This window comes from Mauremys mutica, chromosome 1, assembly GCF_020497125.1.
Source record: "Mauremys mutica isolate MM-2020 ecotype Southern chromosome 1, ASM2049712v1, whole genome shotgun sequence".
NCBI classification, from domain to species: Eukaryota; Metazoa; Chordata; order Testudines; family Geoemydidae; genus Mauremys; species Mauremys mutica.
The window spans coordinates 94,444,868-94,466,640 of record NC_059072.1 but is presented as its reverse complement, the minus strand read 5'-3'; the positions used below and the strand labels follow the sequence as shown (position 1 = coordinate 94,466,640).

Here is a 21,773-nt window from a genome sequence, read left to right as displayed (position 1 = left end):
CGCAAGCAGCCAACCAACATCACCAGACAGGCACTGCAGTGGAACCCCCAAGGCAAGCGGAAAAGAGGCCGCCCAAGAAATACCTGGCGACGCGACCTTCAGGTTGATAGCAAAAAAATGGGCTATACCTGGAACCAGCTAGAGCGAATGGCCCAGGATAGAAGACTATGGAGATCTGTGGTTGGCGGCCCATACCCCGGTTGGGGTGACGGGCATGAATGAATGAAGGTTATTTAGCTTGACGAGAAGTTAGAGGGGACTTGACTGATAAGTCCAAAATGATGAGCGGCCTCAGCCTGGTCTACACCCACGAAAGCTCATGCTCCAATACGTCTGTTAGTCTATAAGGTGCCACAGGACTCTTTGCTGCTTTTACACTCTAGACACACTCCTGCCTGGAGTAGACAGGAGACAGTGGATCTCCTGGGCCTCTGGGGAGAAGAGACTGTGCAGGCACAGCTATGGACCACTCACATAAACATGGACACCTACAAAGAGACTGCACTGGGGATGCAGGCAACAGGGTACAACAGAGATCAGCAGCAGTACCACATGAAAACAAAGGAACTGCGGCAGGCGTTATGGAAGGCCAGGGAGGCCAACAGACAATCTGGTGCCAAGCCAGACCTGCTGGTTTTACAACTAGCTCCATGCCATACTTGGTGGAGACCCCAACAGCATCCTTCAGACCACTATGGATTCCTTGGTGGAACCTAAGAGAGAGACCCCTGCTGTGGACAGCAAGGAAGAGGAGGGACATGTGGGTGAGCGGGTTCTGCTATGCTGTAAGCCAGGGTCTTTTAGAGACTCCACTGCAGTCTAGACATTCCTGCCAGCTCAGCACAGATAAGCCAGATCCAGGGTAAAGAACCTTAGATATATGTGTGCGTGCATTCTCCCTTAAAAAGAATAAATGTGAAGATGGCGCCAGGCTCAACCTCAGGTTAGCAGAACACAAGTTTCTGCTTTTCGTTGTTTTACTCCTACGATATGAACAGGAGAAGAGGTAAAGGTACAACAAAACTTAGAGGCAGAGCTGGTATCTGCTTTTCTTTTCCCTGTCAGGCTGTGGGCAGGCTGTGTAGCAATTTGTTTATGTACATAAGGATGTTCCTTGTATCCTCCTGAGGGATCGTGATGAAATTTTCATGGAGATGGTCTGCAATCCTCTCCTGAAGGTTTCTAGAGGTGGCTGCTTGATTTCTTCCTCCACAGTAGGCACCATTGCAGTAAACAGGCTAGCAGCATATGGACTCAGGAGGCTGCAGGACCCAGCAGCAGCTGTGCTCTCTGTGCCTGTTTTACCCTCAGGAGTGAGATATCAGCTAAAATCATCACCACCACCACCTATGGCAAATAGTGCCATTGCCCTGTACTTTTATCCATGGAAATAGGGGCTGAAATTTTCCTGTTTTACACAACCAAACAATTCCCTCCTCCCTCACCTCCACTCCTGGTAGGCCATACTCACCTTGGCTGCAGCTGGAGAGTGGTGCTGTGCAGAGGTGATCCAAGACTGAAGTGTCAATAAGCATGTCTGATTTTAAAACTTTTATGGGCATAAGGAAGGGAGTTCTGAAACTAAACGTTTTACTTTCTGTTGTGACTGTAAATATAATCTTTTATCTGTAGCTGCTACCGTTACAGCCCTGAGAAGTGCCCCTTCCACACCCACAGGACACCAGTCCCTGATGAGGAGGAGAAAGAAGCAGACTACAGAGGACACGTTCAGTGAGATCATGCAAACCAGTGCTGCATCAGACCATGAAAAGACAGCCTGGAAAGCGAATATAGCAGACAGCTTGGAGAAGGAAAGAGTGGACAGGAGAAATGCCCAGGAGTCCTTTCAGGGAAGGAAGAGGGAATCTTTCTTTGGAGCTATCAAGTTGGCCAATGTATGGCTTCATGAGTCAGGAGGAGAAAAGGGTACCCGCTGCCGAATCACCACCGAATCCACGGGACCGGCGGACCTCCCGCAGGCAAGCCGCCAAAGGCTGTCTGACTGCCACCTTCGCAGGGACTGGCAGGGTGCCACTCGCGGCTTGCTGCCCCAGGCATGTGCTTGCAGTGCTGGTGACTGAAGCCGCCGCTGCCTACAGTCACAGTCCAGTGTAGCAGGATATGATTAATGGCCCTACTCGGTTGCATGACAACAGCCTCTACTATGAATTTTACAACTCCAGAATGATTTCCCATTGACCAAGTGCAATCTGGAGCTGCAAGCTTCCACAGTGAGATCATCCCTCGCTTCTGAACTGTAAGTGCAGGTCTCAGTTTTGTGTCCTGTGTGGGTGGGCTGAAGCAAGATCAGCACACAGATCCTGGAAGGTGGATTTTACATCAGAAAGTTCTACAACCACTGCTCATCACCACAAATCTGCATTACGATGCAATCCCACCTGCAGTGCTCATTTCTCAAGCCCAGAAGCAGCGCTTCACACGCTGCAGCTGATCCATGAATCCCAACAACCTTATATTAGTTTTCGCTATGTCCCTTAGCAATCTGTCCTCAAATAAACTGTCATGTCCCCCATTGTTATGATACTTCCTACAGCTCTACAACTACTGGAAGAGTCATTTGTTCTGTGTTTGCAATGTTCATGACAATAGTGCAGAACTGTGTGGGCGCCATGTTTCTGTCAGAGGTGGTGGACAAGTGCTGCATGGGTTTGTGGGGTTTTAAAAAAGGCGTGAAAATTATGGGATAGGGATGGCATTATGGGATGGAGAAAACTGCATGATGGGAACTTGACCCTCACAGTCTCAGAATTCCCTGCGTAACTCATTTCTACCCGATAACACATTGCAAAAATCCCCCAAAACGCATTGCACCAGAGGGTGGTGCACAATGCTTAATTTGTGCCAAGGTTTGCCCTGTACCTCTAGGCTTGACAGTTCATAGCCCTGGCATCTCTAGGCTTGCCGCTTTGGTTATGGAAGTAAAAAAATTGCTTGAGCCCCAGCACCTCTTTCATTACAAATTAAGCACTGGTGGTGCGTGACACACTAGGACACCTACCAATCGTGCACTGCACTTTGCAGTGAGATGAGCAAGCTTGATGAGTATACAAAGTGCCAAAGCAAGCAGACAAGTGTGCATGGTCACAAGTGAATATACCAACTGCGGTGGCTTTATGCCAATACACTTTGTACTGACCAGTTTGTAGTGTAGACCTGGCCCTAGTGATAAGAAGGGGAAGGTCTGATCAGTTACCTGTTCCAAACAGAACACAAGCAAGACTTGTGAAATTGAAGGACAGTAAAAATTAGAATCAACAAAAGGAAATAATCCTTTACAGAGGATACAGTGTAATCAATCTATGGAACTGGTACGAAATGAAGGAGGATACAGGAATGGACGGACCAGTAATATGATCCAATTTGTTAGGAGGGGGGGATAATGAACTAGACAGACCAGTGATCTGACACAATAAGGCAATTCCTACATTCCTATGCACCCACCTCAAAAATAAAACAAACATCAATTATTTCTCCCAGCAATCTAGAGAATTGGACTCTGTCTCTTTCCAAGAGATGTTGCATATATGTAGGGGAGGGGAAGAATTCTGTCCCTTCTCATAGGAGATCTTACCTTCTTGTAGGTGAGCTTGGGCTGAGAGAGTGGGTCCAAGTCTGACGCATGCATAGAGTGCTCATACTTTTGTGCAAAGTGGCATATCTCCTTCCTATCTCTGTCTGCAGCAAGAAGATAGAAGAATGAGACTACTGAGGGGTTGAAGAGCATAATTATGATGACATCCAGGTTATATATCAAATAAGAAACACTATTATAGATCTAGGAACAGTTACATTTCCAACAACATATAAGGGAAGACAACCTTGTAGTTAAGGCACAGAACTAGTAGCCAGGAGATCTTGGTTCTATCTCTGGCCCTGCCACATAAACCCTACATGACCTGGGACAAGTAATTTAACCTCTCCCCGCCTCAATTTCCCCAGCTTCAAAGTGTTTTCTTATTTCTTTACTGATTCATAGATTCCAGGTCCAGAAGGGACCTTTGTGATCATCTAGTCTGGCCTTCTGTATAGCACAGGCCATAGAAGTTCCCCAAAATCATTCCTAGAGCAGGAAAAATATCCAATCTAGACTTAAAAAATTGCCAGTGATGGAGAATCCACCATGACCCTTGGTAAACTGTTCCAATCAGTGGTGAGCTGGAGATGGTTCGCGGGAACCAGTTGTTAAATTTAGAAGCCAGTTTAGAACCGGTTGTCCTGCGCAGGCTTCTAAATTTAACAATCAGTAAGTTGAAGTGACCCAGAAGCGTAGCTGGGGGGAGCAGATGCTCCCCCTGAGCACATTATCCAAAAGTGGCACCTTAGGCGCCAACCCTGCGGGTGCTCCAGCTCCCCCCACTCCCTGGCCCCAGCTCACCTCCGCTCCGCCTCCTCCCCTGAATGCTCCACCCCGCTTCTCCCCCTCACCCCCCACTTCCCACGAATCAGCTGTTTGTGCGGGAAGCCTGGGAGGGCGGAGAAGCGGGGCGGCGGCTTCGTGCTCATGCCCAGGGAGGCAGAGACGGAGCGGAGGTGAACTGGGGCAGGGGGGCCACCTGTGCTGCAGCAAGTAACCCGGGGGCGGGGGGGCACAAGGGAACCGCTCTCCGCCCCAGCTCAAGAAGCCGCCGCTTGCTTCTCAGCCCTCCCAGGCTTCCCGCGTGAACAGCAGATTCACGGGAAGCCTGGGGGCTGTGAGCTTGGCCTGACTCGGTGCTCCAGGCGCTGCGCAGCAGTGGTGTGGACCGGCTCCAGCCGAGCAGCGCGACTGTAGTGCTGCCACTCACCTCCACGCAGCATGGTAAGGGGGCAGGGAGCGGAGGGCGGGGGTTGGATAGGGCAGGGGAGTTCGGGGTGGTGGTCGGGGGTGGGGAGTGGATAGGGGGCGGGGCAGTCAGAGGGCAGGGAACGGGGGGGGTTGAATGGGGGCAAGGGTCCTGGGGGAGCAGTCAGGAAGGAGGGGGGTGGATGGGGCAGCAGGGGGCAGTCAGGGGCAGGGGTTCCAGGGGCGGTCAGGGGACAGGGGGAAGGGGTGGTTGGATGGGGCAGGGGTCCCAGGGGGCCATCAGGAATGAGAGGAGGGGTTGGATGGGGCGGCGGGGGGCAGTCAGGGGACAGGGAAGGGGGGTGGACAGGGCAAGGGTCCCGGGGGGGGGGGGCGTCAAGGAACGCTGGGGGTTGGATGGGGCAGGAGTCCTAGGGGTGGCGGGCCATAACCCCCTTGTGGGGTGAGGAGGGAACCGGTTATTAAGATTTTGGAAGCTCATCACTGGTTCCAATGGTTAATTATTCTCACCATTACAAATTTATGATTTGCAGTCTGAATTTGTCTAGCTTCAACTTCCAGCCATTAGATCATATTAACACTTTTCTCTGCTAGAGTGAAGAGCCCATTATCAAATATTTGTTCCCCATGTAGATACTTAAAGACTGTACCAAATCACCCCGTAGCCTTCTCTTTGTTAAGATAAATAGATTGAGCTCCTTGAGTCTATCACTATAAGAGATTTTTTTAATCCTTTAATCATTCTTGTGTCTCTTCTCTTAACCTTCTCCAATTTATCAACATTCTTCTTGAATTGTGGGCACCAGAAGTGAACACAGTATTCCAGCAGTGGTAGCACCTGTGCCAATTACAGAGGTAAAATAACCTCTCTACTCTGACTCGAGATTCCTGTTTATGCATCCCAGGGTCACATTAGCTCTTTTGGCCACTGTGTCACACTGGAGCTCGTGTTCAGCTGATTACCCACCATCACTCCCAAATCTTTTTCAATCACTGTTCCCAAGATAGAGTCCTCCATCCCATAAATGTGGCCTGCATTCTTTGTTCCTAGATGTATATAGTTAACCATATTAACACCCATATTGTTTGCTTGCACTCAGTTTACCAAGTGATGCAGATCGCTCTGAATCAGTGACATGTCTTCTTCATTATTTAACACTCCCTCAAGTTTTGTGTCAGCTGCAAACTTTATCAGTGATTTTATGTTTTCTTCCAGGTCATTTACAAGAATTTTAAATAGCATAGAGCCAAGAACTGTCCCCATGGGAATTCACTGGAAACACCCCAACCCCTGCACCTCCTTCCTGAGCCCCTAACCCCTGCACCATGTCCCCTTCATCCCCGCCCCTCCTGTGCCCCAAACCCCTGTGCATACCTCCTTCACCCCAACCCCCGCCCCGCCAACCCCTGTCCCCTCCTGAGTCTCTAACCCTTGCATCCCCCTCCTGCACCCACATTGGGAAACTGACCTGGATGCAGGGCCACCAGACGCGCAAGTGGGGCAATTTTCCCCAGGCCCCGCGAGCCCTGGCCGAGAATCCCTTCCCTAGCTAGAGGCGCCTTTTTAATTTTTACTCACCTGGCGGTGGTCCGGGTCTTCGGCGGCAGCGAGCCCTTCAGTCACTCCGGGTCTTCAGCAGCGGGTCCTTCAGTGCTGCTGAAGACGCGGCATGAGTGAAGGACCCATCGCCGCTGCAGACTTGGAGCGCCGCCCGGTGAGTAAAAGCGCTGCAGCGGGTGGCGCCTTTTTTTTTTTTTTTTATGTCCGCTCCCCCGCTTTGCCCCAGGCCCCCTGAATCCTCTGGGCAGCCCTGCCTGGACGCATAAAGCAGCTGGCATTGCTGCTTGCTCCCCCACTGGACCGCTACTCCTCCTCCCCGCAGCCCTAGGGTGCTGTGAGGAGGAGAGCAAGGAGCAATGTCAGGGCTTCCTGCATCCAGGTCACTTTCCCTGCGGGCTGTGTAAGGGGAGGGCAGGAGAGCAGCAGCTCCTGATGCTTCAGCACAGCCCAGGTGGGGCAGTGACCTGGATGCAGGGAGCCGTGGTATATGTGTTGGGGGGAGTGTGTGAAGGAAAGTGTGTGTGTGTTGAGGGGACTGTGTGTGCCTGAGGGAGGGAGTGCGCTGTCTCTTTAAGAAAGCATTCAGGGTCAGGAGCCTGAACTAGGCTTGTTCAAACAAAAGCAGCTGCCAGCAGCTCCGGTCCCAGAGAGGCAGCAGCACACACAGATTCCCCCATCCCGTCACCCCAGCTTAGTGGAAATCAGGTACATGGATAGGGGGAAGGAGGACACCCCACCATCAGCCCCTCTACCTCACCCCCCACAGAGCAGACAGGAGGATGCTTCCAGTCCAAAGGGAGTGGGTGGGACAGGAACAGCAGTGGCTGCACACGTGGAGCAGTGCGGAGGGACATCCCTGCTCCAGAGGAGTCACCTGGCTTGAGGGCTGGCCGTCCAACTGCCCCCTGCAGCTCAAGTCTCTCCCCCTCCCCTACGCTGCTGCTCACCTGCCTGCCCTGCCGCCTCCATCAGCCCAGCTGGCCTCTGGGCAGCAGGTCAAGTGGGAATCCAAACCCTGTGCACGACGCCCCCTTTGGCAGGCCGCTCTGGGCAAGGGCCCGTACAGCCTACCCCAAAGGCTGGCCCTGAGCATGGGCATAAGTATTCACAGATTCAGGGCCTAAACTCCCCAAACCCTGTCCCAATTATTCACTGGGCTCAAAATCTGTCATGGATTCTCTGCAAGAGGTGTCTTTGTTTCAAAGTCCTGATCAGGAATCTAGAGTGGTCTCCAGGACATGAGGGCACACACTATTTGTACATTCAGAATTTCAAAAATTACATGGTAAAATTACTTTTTGCTAGGGCAAATACTCAAGGAGGGTGTGAGCTGCTTGAGATGCCGATGGCATTTCAGTCTGGAGTTTGCAAGAAGTGTCCTAATATGGGACTCCACTGGAAGGGGGATCATTAATACCCCAGTATTCATTGGCAGGAAATGTCCTGATCTGGAGCTCCTTAAGCTGTACTCATCTCCCCAACAACAACCCCAAAGATATGTAATTAGAAAGCATGTGTGCCTCTGTCCCTGGATGTCTTGAAGTGCTTTTTCTCTCTTCTGAAGCTCTTCTGTCCAGAGTCTCTCTTTAATGATTCCAAGTCCTCAATCACCTTCAACAATAACAAAAACAGCAGCAATTGGTGTTAGGGATTAATTCCACACTAAATTTTGGGGCTTGGGAACAAAAGGACCCCAGACTCCTAAAGCAGCTATTTGAGCTCAAATGATTTCAGTTCTGAAATATAATTCTACAATCAATTAAATCTTTCTCCTGCTTCCTTTTTCTGTTGTTATCTTTCCTGCTATTGCTCTTCCATTCTCTTTCCTCTCCCTACTACATACATACCTACACAAAATCCAGTTAATTCATAAAATGCCTATTCAAAACTGCAAGATTCTGTTGTAATTTTGAGGGTGTCCTCCCTATAATTCCCCCCCCCCCGCCCTTAAAGGACTCAGTAATTTCCAGCACCTACTCTACTCGGAAGTGTTAGGAGGCCACTATTTTGCAACATCTACCCTGCTGGAATGATGCATTGCCCAAATGTACCATTAGGAGACACTCCTAAATTACTCCTGGGGGAATTCTGTGCCAAAAAATTAAAAATTCTGCAACAAAAAAGAAGATTCTGCAAATAATATTTTCAGATTCTGCAAAATTCTGCATATTTTATTTTTCAAAATAACACAATATAATCCAGTTTCAATTATTTTTGGTCATTCTTTTCAAAATAACTGCCAGCAAGTATGTCTGTAACAATACAGACAACAAAAAAAGATTCAGAAAGTGTTTTTTGACAAATTGATTCCTTACTAGGCATATTAATACAGAACTCTGAGTAATAATTAATTTAAACTACAATACAGAACCATATTTCCTGCACTTCCCAGAAGCTGTGCAAAGGCTGAGGCGAGTCAAGGATAACAGAGGAGCTGAGGGGGAGGGAAAATAACTGCTGGGAAGCAGCCTGGGTGTGAACTTGGAGGGTTGTTGAGTATGGGTAGGAAAAGTATGGAAGATTTTTTTTTGCGGGGGAGTGGCGGGGGGAGGAGGAGGGCAGCAAGGGACTGTTAGGGAACTTCCCCCATGCAGATCCTGGCTGACCCCTAGCCTCTCTCAGTCAGGCGCAAGTGTCCCTCCACCCCCACTCTGACACCCACTCCCCCATCCCCACATGGCCTGTACCCCCTGCCCCTGTGCCCCCACTGAGCCACTCCCCTGTACTTATGTGGCCCCACACCCCCTCCCTATCACCATATGGCTCTGCACCTCCCTTCCCCGTGACCCTGAGCCTCCACTCCCATTGAGCCCCTGCCCCAGTCTGTCCTCCCGCACAGGGCCAGCTCTAGGTTTTTTGCCACCCCAAGCAAAAAAAATTTTGGCTGCCCCCCACCCCAACCTTGGGCCTATACCCCCTGCCCCCACCACCACCAGTGCTCTCCTCCACTCACACATCCTGGCACCCCAGCTCTGGGCTCCTCCCCCACCAGTGCTGAATCTGCCCACTCCCCCATCTCCAGCCCGTCCGGCGCTGGCAGGGTCAGGGTAAGCAGCGAGGCTCCCAGGCCGGGCCTCAGCCCAGGGTCCCTGCCAGGGGTCCTGCCTCCAGGACCACCCAAGATCCAGGAGGGCAGAGCCAGAGGACCACCCCGGTAGGGGGCTGAGGAGCCAGGGCAGGGTAGCCCCAGAAGGAGTGGAGCCCCAGAGAGTGGGACGCGGGCCCCGCCCGGCAGCGCCCCGCTCTCTATGGCCCCGCTGCTGCTTCTGGCCGCCCTGCTGCAGTCCCTGGGCAGCTCAGGCTGCTTCGCCCAGCCCCAGCTGCAGTGCTGGGGTGGGGCGGCCGCCCTGCGGTGCCTGCAGGGGGCTCCTTGTGCCCCATGGGGCAGCCCCCAGCCCAAGTGTCCCCCACTCAGAGCCTGCCTGGCCCAGGGGCACTGCTCCTCCGTGGCTTGAACAGCAGTGGCCCCAGGGCGCCCCCCGTGCACAATGTGCTGCTGCTGCCGCCAGGGCTGACTCTAAGCTTTTGCCACCGGAAGCAAAAAAAAGCCGGAATGCAGGCCCTGCTCCCCCACTAGCCCTTATGAGTCCCTGTCTGACCCTCCAGCAGCCCCACACTGTCTGTCTCCACATAGTCCCTGTCTCCTAACCTGGCCCTACAGACGCTGTGAAGAAGGCTCTCTCTCTTCCCTAGATGTCTGGGAGCAGCTGCTGTGTTCTATTGCCACAGCACCCACCAGTGGGCAAAAGGCAGAACTGCAGCCACTTTTCTGCAGAAGCTTTTTTCTGTACAAAAAAATTAAAATATGCATGGCTCATTAATTATGTGCGTGCACAGTGGCACAGAATTCCCCCAGGCGTACTAAATCTATGCTTTTCCTTGCATACGCTGCAGCAAACTGTCTTTACTCACCAGGTCATCAGTGTGGAATTTTTCCAGCTCCAGTCGCAAATGTGCAATTTTCTGGTTCACTTTCTGCATACTGCCAATTGGGCACACTGAGACAGTATTTATGTTAAGGAACCTCTTTGGAGAATATTAATAGGTGTAACAAACCACACAAAAATCATGCTGCTACTCTTTTTCTGATACTTTCTCTCTTTGCTGCTATTTCTCTTCCATATTTTCTCTCTTTGCACTTGTTTTCCCCTGTCTCTCCAGCCCTGACTCATCTCACTAAGTACACAATCCAAATCTTTCAGAAAAGCCTCCAAACCCATTGCAACTGGTATCCGTACAGTGGAGATGCAGACTTTGGACTACCAACAAAATGTTTGGCAAATTGGGGAGCCCTTGAAAAATTAAAAGGAAAGGAATATATATTTTGATTTTGCCTCAAAGAGATGCTTCTCATAGGCTCTAGACACCCTGCGATCCATTAAAATACATTCCATACCAATAAATAAAGTCTGTACCCCATGTTCACCCTTTTTACAAGACCATGATAAATTTTGTACTAAGTATGCCTTGTGGGATATCATTCCAAAAATTCAATGTGCTGAACATTATTGTCCTGGTAAGATGTGTGGCAAAATTGTATGTAAAAAGTTATAAGATTCTACTGTATTATGTTGCTGTAAAATTATCCGAATTTAGAAAAGCAGGCACAAATCAGTTCATCAGAAACACAAGACAAACCAACACCTTAGCGTGGAGTCAACAAAGTCAAGTGGACCATCGCCTAGTTAAATGGCCATTCTTTGGCAGGAGAAAGATGTAGGGAAGAACTTTACATATTGACAATAGAACATGTAAACAGACCGGCTAACATCTGAACCCCAGCTGGAGATAACCCTCAAAGAGAAGGGAGTGGTGTAAGAACAGAGAACACATGCAAATTACCTCTCTACTCTACTCCTCTGCTCATGGCAGCAACAATGCCTGAAGAGACACTGAACTGGGGGAGGCCTAAAAGCTTTCAGCCATTAAAGACTACAAAGAGCAAGTGATGAGAAAAACCTTTGCTTTGAATCTATGCAGCTTGGTAAGTTACATACTAGTTTGCATTTTATCTTTTTATTTTCTTTATGACCAATTCTGACTTTTATGCCTCTTTACTTGTAATCACTTAATCTATCTTTCTGTAGTTAATAAACTTATTTTGTTTTGTCTAAACCAGTGTGTTTGGATTGAAGTGTTTGGGAACCTCCGCTTGAGATAACAAGGTTTGTGCATATCATTTTCCACTGATGAATTGACAGACTTTATATGAGGTTGCATCATCCAGTAGAGAGCTGGGCAGTATAACACACATTTCTGGGAGAAGGTCTGGGACTGGGAGTTTGCTGGTATCAGCCTGTATGGAATTCATGAGTGGCTGGTCAAAGCATTAATGTAATTCAGCTGGGAGTGATTTTGCATGCTAGATGCTGTATGTGAACTGACCAGGAGTGGTTGTTCTCCCAGCAAAGCAGTGTAAAGGCACCTCTGATTGTTGAATTGAGGTGACACAGCTGTTGAACAGTCTAGAGTGTACCCTGGGTGATGCCACAATAACCTTCACAGCACAATACATCAGCCAGTCATCAAGAAATATAACAGCAAAATCTCCCTAACCATTTACTGACAGTCAACAAGTTTGGGCTATTACAGACCAAGTGCTGATGAAACAAATGAAGTCTTACCTCTCCCCTCTCCTGCATCTGAGCAGTTCTTAACTGCTGAAATCTCAGCATCATGCCCTTATTAGAACAGCCCAAACCATGGTAAGTTATGTTTAGTTGGCCAAGTGAAGCAACCCCTCACACTCAACTTAATGGCATTTATTTGTGTGTCTGTAACATGATCATTGTTGCAAATCACACCAGGTATCAATGGGCAGAACCCTATTGATTTTGGTGAAAATCAGAAACTTAGAAAAGCCTGATTTCCATTAAAATCCCTATTTAGTCACTGAGGATATAGGGTGAGATGGTGACCTCATCATTAGAGTCCAGTTAGGGTTAGTGGAGCCCTTAGCTGCCACCCCCAGACACTGAACAGAACACCCTGTTGATGTTGATGAAAATCAGAAACCAAAAAACAAAAAAAAGACTGATTTTAGAAACCCCAAAAGCTTGATTTCCACCGTTTATCAAAATCAACAGAGTTCTGCCCATCGTCGGGGATGCAGGCAAGGGGCTTGGCTGGAGTGGAAGCACAAGGTGCCTATCTGGGCGTACAGCTTGGCCTACATAAGCAACACAGTATGTGACTTTCTAGCATTGATTGTTCACTGGCAGAAGATACATGAAGGTTTCTCATTTAGGCTCTGCTGCATGTCCAACTTCTCAGTCTCCTTTGCTTGTTGCAGGGGCAATAACCCCATAAATTCTTGGAATGGGTTCATGGGTGAAGTATGCAAGGCTGCCATGTTTCCAGTGCAAAATATAAACTAATTCCTAGCAAAGTGGGGACAAAACATTTCCATTACAAAAATATTTTTATAGAACCTCTTCTTTTCTTCTTCCTCTCTCCCACTTTACTGCCTTCAAAACCAAATGCCCTTTGATAAACATTGCTGGATTTTGTGGGTTCGTAATGAGATCCCTCTTGATAATTCTTCATTGCCATAGGCAGTGAGGACACTGCACCTCCCATGGAAAGGTCAGGAGATTTGTGGGGCTCAGATGAGTGGGAGAAGGTTGTCGGAGGATGATTCTCCCCATAACAATAGAAACAAACAGCCAGGCTATGTTTAAGGCATAAGTAAGGATTCAGCAAGCTCAGATGTTTCCAGATGACACTTGTTTTGTGACCCCTTGTTTTCTCCCTGATATATACACTGTATTTATTTGTATTACTTTTATAATTTTAACTGTAATTTCCTTGGGGTTAAAATTATAAAAGGCACCTTGTTATACACTTTACTTGTACAGTGCCTTACACACCTATAACACTATAATAAATAATAATAAATGGGAAATGTGTGGAACATCAGAGAAACTTTGGAGTAAAGAGGGAGGGGGATATTAAACTATCAGGGTTTGGTAGCATTTTTAGGGTATGATGTGAGATGTCTGGGCATTCCTCCAGCTAGTGAGCAGCAAACAGTCCTGTCAAAAGTTCCTCTATGAAAATATCAACCAAGATAATTCCCATTTGAGAATCTGGAAAAGCAGCTGGTTAGGAGAAAAGGGTGGAGAAGTGGCCCTCTGGCCTGATGAAATGAGTTTCCTTAAAAGAGGGACAAGGTGAGTGAGAATATCTTTTACTGGACCAACTTCTACTGATGAAAGAGAAGAGGAGCTTTTGATCAACACCAGAGCTGAAGGTCTCAAGAGGAGCCAGCGGGAAAGCTTGTCTCCTCTTTCACCCTCAGAAGTTGAGCCAATACAAGCTCTTACCTCGCCCACCTTGTGTCTCACACACCCTGGGACCAACAGGGCTGCACCACCACAGCGCCTCAAAAGCGCCTCTTCTTGGGAAGTGACTAGGACGTGGCAGGGTTGGTTGTGTCACAAGTCTCACCCCCGCCGCTGTTTGCCAGACTGGGGCTGTCACACGCGGGTGCCCCAGCAGGGGAGAAATGACCCGGCCCAGGCACCGCGCCGGGCAGCAGCAGCAGCAGCAATACACGCGGGCCCCACGGTGGCACTGGGGTAGCGCCTCCTCCCTCGCCCATCGGCAGCCCGGGACAGGCCGCCGGAACCGAACGGGGCCCTCGGGCTGCCGCGTTGCCAGGTCAGCCCCTGGCGCTGGGAGGCTCCAAAGGCTCCTACAGGCGGCCCCGCCCCCCCGCCCCCCCTCCCCCCTCCCCCGGCTGTAGCGCCGAGCCTCAGCCCAGGCGGGATTTGTAACCCCGCCGCCAGCCCCGCCCGGGCTCCGAGCGCCTCCTGGCGCCGCTGGGGGGCGCAGCGTCACCCTCCGGCTTCGCACGGAGGCGGCTGAACCCCCGGGGGGGAGTCGGGCGCGGACACAGCCCGGGTGGGTGGGAGCGAGCCCCGCCCCGCGGCCGCCCAGGAGGCTGCCGGGGGTGCTGCGCGCGCACGGCTCACCTGAGCGCTTGCGCGAGCCCCCAGGAGGCGCCAGGCGGGGGAAGCCTCCTGCGAGGGCTCATTATACCTTGCCTCGCTCGGCGTCCCTCTGTCACCATGGCAACCCTGCGGCGCAAACCATTCTCCTCCGCACTCCGAAGGCAGCGACCGCTCCCACTGGGTGTGGGGGGGGGAGGAGGGAGACAAGGGACTCGAGGTGAGGTAGAGCGAGAAATGCCGTTGGCTCGCACTCACCTCCCTCTTCCATGGTACTGTCTAGCTTCAGCGTCTCCCCCCGCGTGACAGTTCGCGAATCCGACACTACCATTCCGGGCTGGGGAAGCGGGGGGGGGAAGGTCTGACATCTGATACCGGTTCATATCCCTGAATTCTCTCAGGGGCGCTGAACACGGATCGTTCCATTCATGAGCACATCCCTGGGGAGAGGATGTACTTTAACGCATGCCCTTATACAGAATAACGTTCTACCGGTTCCCGGCCTTCCCCTCTCCCCAGTGGTAGCGTCCTAACCTCTTCCATCAAGGTGGTACGGACCGTTTCCCCCGCCGCAAACAGCTGCGGACTTCGAAGGCGTCAGATACGCATGCGCAAGGCGGCCAGCGGTGGGCAACAAGGCAGAGTGAGACGCTTGGTGCAGGTGAGGTGGGGATGATGCGCTTTCCCGCCGCGCGGGTACTAGAAGGCTCGGGGAGACCCGGATGTTTCAGCCTCGTTTTTGATTTAAAGAGACAATGTCCACAATCTCCACTGACACCCCAATATCCCCCCCGCCACGTACACGTGTCGCCGGGCGTGGCTGGGCAGCCGGTGGCTTCGCGCCCGCCCAGCCGCAGCCCGCGCTGCCCAGCCGTGAGGGGGAGCCAGGGACACCCCGTGGGATAAGCCCCCGCCGGGGCCTGGGCGGCCGGACGGGTGCAGCAGCCCCAGCCAGGCAGGTGGTGACCAGATCCCAAGGGAAGGAGGAAGCGGGTGTCATGGGGAGGGCGCTGCAGGCTCCTGGGTGACCTGCCCTCTGCGGAGACACAGAGGCACATTGAGGCCTCCCCGAGGGAGCTGCTGCCCCGCCGCAGGGGTTCCAAAGGGAGAAGTGGGTCAGGGCTGCGGCTTCACTGCTGAGTTAGCCCGGATCTGGGAACCTGGGCTAGCCAAGCCCATACGTGACCGTCCACTCTGCTGAGCCCTACTCAGCTGTCACCCTTGTAGCCACATCCACAGTGGCACTGCAGTAACCTGGGTTAGGTGGGAGGATTTCTGGGGGCGTATCCCAGCCAGGGGGTTTAGCACTGCAGTAAGTGGAGCTGTTCAAGGAGTCGTTTGGTGGTATGTTGTGGAAGAGCCTGTCTGTCCTTCCTGGACCCCTGGGGGAAGTGTTCGCAAACCAAAGCACTTCCAGTCTGGGACTCTGCAGGCCCCATGAAACGTGGGCTATAAACACTGAACCAGTGTACATAAACTGGTAGGTGAATTCTGGTGCAGGAAAAGAGAGTACATAGAAGAATAGATGTAGTTTGGCTTCTATATTTGGGGGGGTGGGGAACACAGAGTCACATGCCCCCCATAGGTGACATGGGAGGAATGGACATGCAGGGTCCCAGGCCCCAGGGAAGCAGGAGCAGCATGTGGGGGAGCATGCAGGGTCATATGCCCCTCCCCCCCAATTTCAGGCTTCCATTTAGCACAGAGGTTTTCTAACTCTGTGGCATGCCCTCCTAGGAGGAAGTGACCCACAGTTTGAAAACTGTCGCCTCCTGCCAGGAGCCAGCGGATGAGAAGCTGGTGGGAACTGCTTGGGGCCCTGGCTCTCCACACTGAGGGAGCCAGGGTACTGGCTGGAAGCCCAGCAGCCCTCCCTGCCCTGCTTCCCGAGCCGGGCTGCCTCTGCACGGCCAGGCGCTCCCCAGGCAGGGTGGGTGGCACAGCTCCAAGCTGTGCCTTGATGCACTCTTGCCTCTGTCCTGAAGGAGCCTGGCACTAACCAAGAACCCCCCCTAGAGCTGGTCCTTGCCTGCGGAGCCCGGCTGCCACGAGATGCTCCCTGAAGTGCTCCTGGATCCGCTGCTGCTCCTGAGGAGCCAGGGCAGTGGCGAGCAAGCACCTCAGGGAGCTCCTTTGGGTAAGAGGCAAGAGCGCATCAAAGCGCAGCTGAGAGCTGTGCTGCCCGCCCTGCCTAGGGAGTGCCTGGCTTTGCAGGGGCAGCCAGCTACCACCCTGGCTCCCCCAGTGTGGAGAGCCAGGGGCCTGAGCAGGCTGGGCGGCTCCCATCAGCTTCAAATCTGAAAGCTCCTGGCAGGAGGTGACAGTTTTCAAACTGTGGGGCAGGGGGATGTGCCACATAGTTTGCAAATCATTATGCTAAATGGAAGACAGAAATCTGGGGGGGGGGGTGAGGGGAGAGGAGAGATGTAATGTGACTCCATGTTGTCTCTGGTTGGAGGGGCAATGCTCCCCCTGCTCTCCCCAATCTCTGCCCCTGCATAGAAGGTAAAGAAAATCCAATCCTGGGGAATTGCGGGAAGGCACTGAAGGATTAGTAGTACCTAAATTATGTAACCTGGGTTACAGTTTGCATTCACACTGAAAAGTGGGTGTGTCACAGCCTGTGTTAAAGCAGAATCCAAGCTCTAACCCCCAGCCAGGCAAGCAAATCTGGATTCAAAGCCACTCCAAAAGCAGGTCAAAGGTTTTTGTGTGGTGACAGTACGGGGTTTAGGACTAAAACTCAAGTAAGAGGCTGGGTTAACCATGCAGGGAAGACATCCCCTTAAACGGACTCTTACTACAGGCAGATGAGGCTATTCTGGGGTGAATGCTTCATATAGAAGCTTTGTTCTTTTTAAAGTGGGATTGAACAAAACTCTGAAAATGTACTTGGGGTTTCTGGTTTTAGAGTACAACTGACTAAAATCGATAAAATCCCCAGCTGATCAAATATTTGAGGAAACCAGTAGGTTTCTATAAAATAGTAACTGAAAATACTCTAAAATTACAATATGTACACTCAGGAAGACTCTTTCCAGAGAGAGCCTAAAAGATTCTCGCTCACTGAGGGCTCATCCCTAGGTTTTAAGAAGAGTTAAACAGTGATTTTAAATATATCCTATCATTTTACTTTTTTAAAGGCCATAATTTGTTTAAGCATAAATACTGAAAATTGGAACCAACAAACTGGAAATCCTAAATATTCCATAGGGAATCATCCTGTGGTGTGAGGTTGGATAGATGAGAAATGTCTGAGGTTTTTTTTTCTCTGTTTTGTCCTTGTATCTGGAAAATAGGGCAAGGCAGCAGAAGTGAGCAGGCTTGGAGATTGGAAAGCCATGCCTCTCTTTGGGAACATATTCAGTCCAAAGAAAACCCCCCCAAGGAAATCAGCCTCTCTCTCCAACCTGCACTCGGTAAGTGCTGGGTTCGAGGGATCTTCTATCAAGCCTTTAATAACAAGGGGCAGGTGGTCTGCCTTAGAAATGTTACTTTGGCATGAGAGTTGTTACAATATTAGACACTTCCCCCCCACACCCCTCCTATCTCATATTCCCATCTGTTTCTTCTTCCTCTTCTGGTCCAGAGTTGTGACTGCTTACTGATGGCTGGATAATGAGAGCAGAAGTGGAATGTTTAGTTAGTGGCATACTTCACTCCATCTTCATGCAGAAGCCGGATTCACTGCACCTGAAACTTCTAATGTGTGCTTTTAATACCAACCCCAGTGGGGCAGGGGCTTTCCTTACAGTTGGCACCAAAGATAAAGTAGGCCCCGGAGAATGAACTCCCCTCATGTGCCTTAAGATAGCTCTTTTAGTTCAAGGGTGACATATGTTGGAAGGAGAGTCTGTATAGGTGTGTGAGAGACAGAAGCTTGTACTGCAGAAGCATGTGCAATGTTAATAGGACATCAGATTCTATGGCCACTGGTACAGCACCTTTCACAAGAATGCCAGTCACTTTAGGAAAAGTGAAGGTGAGAGGGAAAATATGGAGAGAAAAAATGAAAATTCTAGAAAACATTGAATTTTTTCTGCAGCTGGACAGATCGACCCGTGAAATTGAGCTGGGCCTGGACTATGGCACTCCCAACATGAACCTCACTGGACAGAGTCTGAAGTTTGAGAATGGCCAATGGATAGCAGGTGAGGAGCTGCTCCTGTTGCTTTGGTCTGGGAGGGTTGTGGTGATTATAACTGATGATTATAACTTTGGCCTGTCTCTCCTTTAGAGTCAGGGAGCAGCAGTGGGGATCGCAGGGAGACACAGCGCCTGCGCAAGCGGAACCAGCAGTTGGAGGAAGAAAACAATCTCCTGCGTCTGAAAGTGGATATCCTGCTGGACATGGTGAGGATGGGGAGATTCACCTCTCTGAAGTGACCAGAAATGCCCCTGAGACAGAGTGAAGAGCTTTGGGTCATCCCAAAAACACAGATCCTAATTGCCTGTGTCACTGCCCCCCTTCACACTGAGCCCTACCCCGCTGTTAGACACACTTAACAACGGTAGTGATTGTGCAAGAGTGAAAACTGACCTCATCCACTTCCTCCCCAAGAGAAGGAGAAGGTCAAGGTCCCTTCAGCAGAAGAGCTGGATTACAGTGAGTACCATAGTTGAGAGGAAAGGCCTGAACATCTGGATGATATGGGAAGACTTCCCCCATACCTTGAGTGTTTTCCACTTTCTATTTGTATATTAGTATCTTCTCATCTCCCTTCTAGCATCTGCTTGTCACTGTTGGGCTTCCGCACAGTCAGTGAAATGAAGACCTTGACTGTTCATGGTCGCTTAAGATCTTAGATTCCATAAGGCCTCCCTTTTTGCAAGAGTAATGAAAAAGATCGTTCATCTCCATATAGTCTTTCACCCCAAAGACAATTATAAACTGAAATACAGCCATACACAAGGATCACAGCTTCCATGAAAAAAATGCAGCCACTCCTGGAGTGAAACATGGTAACTATTTAACAAAGTAAGAATGTTAACCACTATGTCAGGGGCGGCCAAATTTACTGAGCTTCTGAGTCACGTAAGACAATCTTCAGAAGTTCAAGAGCTGACGTGCGCCTGCTGGGGCTTGGGGCTTCAGCCCTGCGGTGGGATGATGGGGCTAGCGGCTTCTGCCCTGCAGAGAGGGGGGTCTCAGGACTTCAGCCCGGTCCTGTTGAAGCCCCAAGCCCTAGCAGGTGCACCCCATGGTGTTGAAGCCCCGAGACGACTCCTTCCTGCTGGACAGAAGCCAGAGGCAATGCGCAGGAGTGGGGTACGTGGGGTCACATCCCCTCCCTCCAGATCTTTGCTAGGATTTGCTGACCCCGCTCGGTCACATGGTGCCACCGGGCCCTCTCCCTGCACCGCAGCTGCTGGAGCTGGCAAGCTGGGAGCTGCAGCCGTGGAGAGAGGCAGTGGCAAACAGCTGGGAGTTTCAGGGAGAACCCCTTAGGTTAAGAGAGAGGCGTGCCTGGGAGGGCGTGACTCGAGCTGTTGGGAGGGGGGTGAACCTTTAAATTGTGACCCCCCCCTGCTCTCAGGCACCAGTTGTCTCTAGCAGAAGCCCCAAGGCCCCTCCCCCACCATCTGGTAGGTGGAGAATGAGGGTGTTGTGGGGGGCTCTGTGAGCTGCACTTTAACTGTAAAAGAGCTGCGATTTGGCCACCCCTGCACTATGTCATCCTGACGAAATAGCAATTTGGGTAATTACATTCTCCTTCCCTAAATTCTTTCTGCAGTTTCAGTTGGAAAGATGTTGTTGCGGTTAAAGCACAGTCAGGAAATCTGTGCTCTCCATAGTGTTTCTGGGTGGCCTTGGGCAACTCAGTGAACCTTTGTCTCTCAGTTTCCCTCTCTGTAAAATGAGAGTGATATTTCTCTACCTCACATGGGTGAAAGCTAATTCATTCACATTTGTAAATCTCTGCAAGGTATTTGGACACAGTATGCTGTGAAATCCAAAGTATTAATTGGGGAAACTCTTTCTCACTTCTTCCTAAAGCTGTTGTGTAGTGTGTTACCGACTCAGAACCTGCTGAGTTCTACCCCAAAGGTGCCTGTGTACCTGTGGTGTATGTCTGTAAAGTGCTTAGGGGTCCTGCTGGGTGTAAAGGACTTCAGAGATATGAGTTAGATAGTACTTTCCTTGTTCTGGTGTATGTCTTATAAAAACAATACTCCATGGGGATGTGAGGGATTATTCTTACTCTTATTCTTGCCTGCTCTTGGTTGCAGCTGTCTGAGACTACAGCTGAGTCCCATCTGATGGAGAAGGAGCTGGAGGACCTGAAGAGTCACAGCCGGAGGAGGAAGTGAACAGCAGCAAGAAACGGGGTTAGGGGATGGGCAAGCAAGAGAATTTGGTTTGAAATCTCCATCACCCATGCAAGCAAGGCTCCTAAAGCTGAAGGGCTCCTAAAGCCTGGCTGGGGCAGCTTCATTGTCTTGGTAGCACATGGTGATACTACAGTCCACTGGATAGGTAGCCAAGTTCCCAGGCTTGAAATGTTAATGGAGCCTCCAATCAGAAGGATCTACTATACTACTCCATAGAGCTGCTGCAATGCTCTTAATAAGTTCCCGTAGGACATGTTCTGTAGTGATGAACATCTGTTTCTCCCAGATCACTCCTCACTTCTTTTCCTCTATAGACCTGCCACCTAAGGCACAGAGCCATTGATGGAAGCACATGTTGATAATCTGTTTTCTCAAGGAGTTCTGGGCAAGAGTCCTTTCTATACTGTGAGCAGAGGAGTATTTGTGAGTGGATGGTAGGGAAGATGCCTTTGTATATGTGCATGGCCTTAGTGTCTCTGGTTTGCAGATTCTGTATGGGTTTCCTTACTAATATCTCACAAGCTTCAGATTGGCCCTTCCCCGACTCCTGTTCTAAAAATCAAATAACATCCTAAACTAAAATAGTCTTTTCATTTTCAGATATTTATTATTATTTTTGTGCAAACCATTAACTCTGCTTCCTGCTGTTGGCAGGTGTGTTTCTGGAATTTTGTTCTCCTGAGTGTTTCTTACATTTGTATAAAATGAAAACAAATTAATTTTTTTTTTATAAAATTAAGACAAATCACATTTGTGAATCAGTTACATTCTTGCTAAGGTTGGGATCAGGTTACAGGCACTTGTGTACACACACACACACACACACACATTTTATATATATATATATATATAAAAACCAGTAGCACCTAGAAGCCCTAACTGAAAGCAGGCCCCAGAGTGCTAGACATTGCACAGACATGTAGTGAGAAACAGTCCTTGCCCTGAAGAGCTTACAGTCTGATTACAGAGGATAGACAAAGGGTAAGAGGGGAAACAGAGGTGGAGTGATTCATTCAAGGTCGCACAGCAAGTCACTGGCAGATCTGGGAATAGAAAGCCAGTCTCTTGAGTCCCACGTCAGTGCCGTATACACTAACCCAACATTGCCTCCATCTCACAGAGA

General features: G+C 50.3%; 2 protein-coding genes across 14 annotated transcripts in view; one reads left to right on the top strand and one right to left on the bottom strand.

The window, feature by feature from the left end:
- Nucleotides 1-15,004, bottom strand: part of FAM227A (family with sequence similarity 227 member A) — a 62,283-nt gene extending 47,279 nt beyond the window's left edge. For 2 of the 11 annotated variants that reach the window (XM_044985312.1, XM_044985339.1), the window contains exons 1-5: nucleotides 14,342-14,520; nucleotides 12,594-12,745; nucleotides 10,278-10,363; nucleotides 7,886-7,976; nucleotides 3,593-3,696 (exon numbers count right to left, since the gene is read on the bottom strand). In XM_044985312.1, coding sequence (XP_044841247.1) covers nucleotides 3,593-3,696; nucleotides 7,886-7,976; nucleotides 10,278-10,363; nucleotides 12,594-12,717 — 405 coding nt within the window. In that variant the 5' untranslated portion in view covers nucleotides 12,718-12,745; nucleotides 14,342-14,520. Of the gene's footprint in view, nucleotides 1-3,592; nucleotides 3,697-7,885; nucleotides 7,977-10,277; nucleotides 10,364-12,593; nucleotides 12,746-13,690; nucleotides 13,812-14,341; nucleotides 14,549-14,575; nucleotides 14,702-14,851 lie in introns of those variants that run through there. The other 9 variants (XM_044985266.1, XM_044985322.1, XM_044985273.1 and 6 more) reach the window with 8 other exon arrangements.
- CBY1 (chibby family member 1, beta catenin antagonist) lies at nucleotides 14,705-21,400 on the top strand. 3 transcript variants are annotated; one of them, XM_044985365.1, is made up of 5 exons: nucleotides 14,705-14,978; nucleotides 17,617-17,736; nucleotides 18,363-18,468; nucleotides 18,555-18,670; nucleotides 20,549-21,400. In XM_044985365.1, the coding sequence occupies exons 1-5, from the start codon at nucleotides 14,925-14,927 to the stop codon at nucleotides 20,627-20,629; spliced, it is 477 nt and encodes a 158-aa protein (XP_044841300.1). In that variant the 5' UTR covers nucleotides 14,705-14,924; the 3' UTR covers nucleotides 20,630-21,400. The 3 variants fall into 3 exon arrangements, with proteins under 3 accessions (XP_044841300.1, XP_044841318.1, XP_044841310.1); XM_044985383.1 differs by lacking the exon at nucleotides 14,705-14,978 and adding an exon at nucleotides 15,180-15,272; XM_044985375.1 differs by lacking the exon at nucleotides 14,705-14,978 and adding an exon at nucleotides 15,619-15,797.
- Nucleotides 21,401-21,773: the final 373 nt, after the last annotated feature.

Excerpts from the sequence above, each read along its gene's own strand:
- CBY1 (XM_044985365.1), top strand. The coding sequence starts at position 14,925 with ATGCGCAAGGCGGCCAGCGGTGGGCAACAAGGCAGAGTGAGACGCTTG. Across the intron at positions 17,737-18,362 it reads CTCTCTCCAACCTGCACTCG|CTGGACAGATCGACCCGTGA; the intron begins GTAAGTGCTGGG and ends TTTTTTCTGCAG. Across the intron at positions 18,671-20,548 it reads TGGATATCCTGCTGGACATG|CTGTCTGAGACTACAGCTGA; the intron begins GTGAGGATGGGG and ends TCTTGGTTGCAG.